Source organism: Seriola lalandi, unplaced genomic scaffold (genome assembly GCF_002814215.2).
Source record: "Seriola lalandi dorsalis isolate HSWRI2012SDOR001 ecotype SW California unplaced genomic scaffold, Sedor1 jcf7180002054564, whole genome shotgun sequence".
Taxonomy (NCBI): Eukaryota; Metazoa; Chordata; class Actinopteri; order Carangiformes; family Carangidae; genus Seriola; species Seriola lalandi.
The window spans coordinates 527,541-531,013 of record NW_019525117.1 but is presented as its reverse complement, the minus strand read 5'-3'; the positions used below and the strand labels follow the sequence as shown (position 1 = coordinate 531,013).

Below are 3,473 nucleotides of genomic sequence, written 5' to 3'. Positions count from 1 at the left end.
GTGTGTGTGTGAGTGTGTGTGTGTGAGTGTGTGTGTGTGTGTGAGTGTGTGTGTGTGAGTGTGTGAGTGTGTGTGAGTGTGTGTGTGAGTGTGTGTGTGTGTGTGTGTGTGTACCTGTGAGGGCCAGGATGAGCAGCAGCAGTCCGGCCAGGAGACTCACAGTGGGGATGAGGATGTAGAGGAGAAGTCGAAGGTGATTGGTGGATCCCAGCTTGTGAGGACACGCCTCCCCGCCCATCACCGTGTCAGGTGGACGAGTCTGAGGACAGAGACGGTTCATCATGTGACCTCAGAACCACAGAGGAGAGACGGAGGCTGGGAAACTCCACACTGACCCTGCAAGTCCACGTTAAGCCCCTCCCCCACCCCAGGGTTATTTTTACTGTGTGTGTGTGTGTGTGTGTGTGTGTGTGTGTGTGTGGGGGGGTGTGTGGGGGGGGTGACCCGGGTGTTTCTGTCCTCTCAGAGTTTCCGCTGTACATGTCAAAGTTATTTTTGAAGTGATATGACGACGAGCCGACACTCGACACCACCCTGCTCTAAATACTGCTCGCTCCACCGCCCTCTCTCTCCCTCTCTGAGCTCCCTGTTCAATATATTGATTGATTGATTTCCACAACCTCAACATACAGACTCATCATGACTCTGTACATCAATCCTACAGTTATTATCATTATCAATAATTAATATCTATTGATCGTCAGACATTTAACAACATTTACGTATTAGTTTTATTGATCACATGATTAATGGAAAAAATAATCAGCAGAGTCATTGATCATGAAAATAATCATTTGTTTTTTTCACTTGATGTTTCTTTTCCGTTTAACAAACCTTTATTTTCTAAATGTAAAGTCATTAAACATGTCTTCCATCAGACTTTTATTTTGAAGGACAGATGATACGAGGGATGGAAGCTGAGAAAAGAAGGTGAAACTATATTTACATGTTTTCATTTCTGGATTCATTCAATAAGAAAATCAACACGACTGATCACTCGATCAATAAATCATATCGGCTCTACTTCTGTTGTCGAGGATTTGATGTTTTATTCCAAACTGGATATTTTTTCTTTCTGTATCTTTGGTCGGACAGAGTGAAGCAGGTGAAGACGTCACATCTGGAACATTGGACAGATGTTTTCACTCTTGTCTGACATTTAATAGTGAAAATAATAATAATGGGAACAACGACGATCAGCAGCGAGTTGATGATGAAGCGCATCGTCTTCTAACCACTGAGGCTGGAAACACGAGGACACGCCCAGCAGCTGCTCACTGGTTTCACTGGGCTTCCAGTGAATGATCATCAGCTTCATTAAGACTTCAGTCGGGACTTTAGGGTTGAAGCTTGAATATTAATATTAATAATGTAATGATTACCTCGTACCTGTGTCACACTGGTAGCGTCTGTGATTCTTCCTCAGTCAGAGAAGACAAACACTTTTAGAGCCGCACACAGAAAACTAGTCAAATAAAAGATTCCAGCTGCTCAGACCTGAATATTTTCTGCTTTTCATGGACTTTTAATAAACTGAACATCTTTCTTTGTTTGGACACGAGACATTTCATAAAAAAAAAGAAAAGGATGATCAATCAAATAAATAATCACCAGCTTATTCAGTTATTAAACGAGCTCCAGCAACAAGGAAATCACTCATTAAATACGTTATTGTCCACAAAGTTATTAATTAGTAGTTTGACTGTTTTCTGATTTATCTCTTAATTATGATCCAGAGACAACAGCAGTCCATCCACTGAGGAGGACAGAGACAGGGACAGGGACAGAGACAGAGACAGAGACAGAGACAGACACAGAGACAGAGAGAGAGACAGAGACAGAAGAGTAAATAAAGGGGTAAAGACAGTAGAGACAGAGACAGTAGAGACAGAGACAGACACAGAGACAGAGACAGTAGAGACAGAGACAGAAACAGAGAGAGAGACAGACACAGAAACAGAGACAGACACAGAGACAGAGAGAGAGAGAGAGACAGAAGAGTAAATAAAGGGGTAAAGACAGAGGACAGTGAGAGGACAAAGACAGAAAGACAGAGACAGAAACAGAGACAGGGACAGAAACAGAGACATACACAGAAACAGAGACAGAGACAGAGACAGAAGAGTAAATAAAGGGGTAAAGACAGTAGAGACAGGGATAGAAACAGAGACAGGGATAGAGACAGAGACAGGGATAGAGACAGAGACAGTAGAGACAGTAGAGACAGAGACAGGGACAGAGGAGACAGAGAGAGAGACAGAGAGAGAGACAGAGACAGTAGAGACAGAGACAGGGACAGAGGAGACAGGGATAGAAACAGAGACAGTAGAGACAGAGACAGGGACAGAGGAGACAGAGAGAGAGACAGAGACAGTAGAGACAGAGACAGTAGATACAGAGACAGAAACAGAGACAGAGACAGTAGAGACAGAGACAGGGACAGAGGAGACAGAGAGAGAGACAGAGAGAGAGACAGAGACAGTAGAGACAGAGACAGGGACAGAGGAGACAGGGATAGAAACAGAGACAGTAGAGACAGAGACAGGGACAGAGGAGACACAGCAGTGAAGTCAAGGACAGCAGCAGACATCAGGCTGGGAGCCTGTCAGACAGACATCAGGGCGCAGAGACACAGAGACACTCAGAGACTCACCGTCGCAGTTCCCGCTCCGCTGAAGGTGACACGCGGGCAGGTCTCCCGCCGCGCGGACAACATGACCTGCTGCTGCCCGCCGCTGAGCGCGAGACCATCCCTCTGTCTGCTGCCCGCGAGCTGCTCCGGTAACTAACCGAGAGCGACACACGCTGGCTCCGCCCCCCTCTCTCTCCACGTTCACTGCCGCTGTCTCTCTCTCTCTCTCTCTCTCCCTCTCTCTCTCTCTCTCTCTCTCTCTCCCTCTCTCTCTCTCACACACACAGAGAGCTCAGGTTTTCTGCACGTGATGAAGCCATAACATGGGATTATACACTCACACTCACACACACACACACACACACACACACACACACACACACACACACACACACTCTCTCTCTCCTAACGGTCAAGTGCATGCCGGGACATGAGCCTCGTGCTTGTGCGTCTTAAATCCCAAAACACACTCCTGTTAAATGACACACTCTACACAACTTTAATTAAAACGGACGTGTGTGTGTGTGTGTGTGTGTGTGTGTGCATGTGTGTGTATGTGCATGTGTGTATGTGTGTGTGTGTGTGTGTATGTATGTGTGTGTGTATGTGTGTGTGTATGTGTGTGTGTGCATGTGTGTGTGCATGTGTGTGTGTATGTGTGTGTATGTGTGTGTGTATGTGTGTGTGTGTATGTGTGTGTGTATGTGTGTGTGTGTGTATGTGTGTGTGTGTGTGTGTGTCTGTGTGTGTGTGTGTGTGTGTGCGCAGAGATAAAGAGGAGGAAGACAGAGATGGGCTCAGCGCTGCAGGAACAATGGAGCTGCTTTGAGGCGTCTCCTCC

The 3,473-nt window shown here is 46.2% G+C and overlaps 1 protein-coding gene across 1 annotated transcript in view; it reads right to left on the bottom strand.

The window, feature by feature from the left end:
- corin (corin, serine peptidase) overlaps positions 1–2,792 on the bottom strand; it is a 22,058-nt gene extending 19,266 nt beyond the window's left edge. Inside the window, exons 1-2 of the mRNA XM_023416436.2 lie at positions 2,654–2,792; positions 115–259 (exon numbers count right to left, since the gene is read on the bottom strand). Coding sequence (XP_023272204.1) covers positions 115–259; positions 2,654–2,716 — 208 coding nt within the window. The 5' untranslated portion in view covers positions 2,717–2,792. The remainder of the gene's footprint in view (positions 1–114; positions 260–2,653) is intronic.
- Positions 2,793–3,473: the final 681 nt, after the last annotated feature.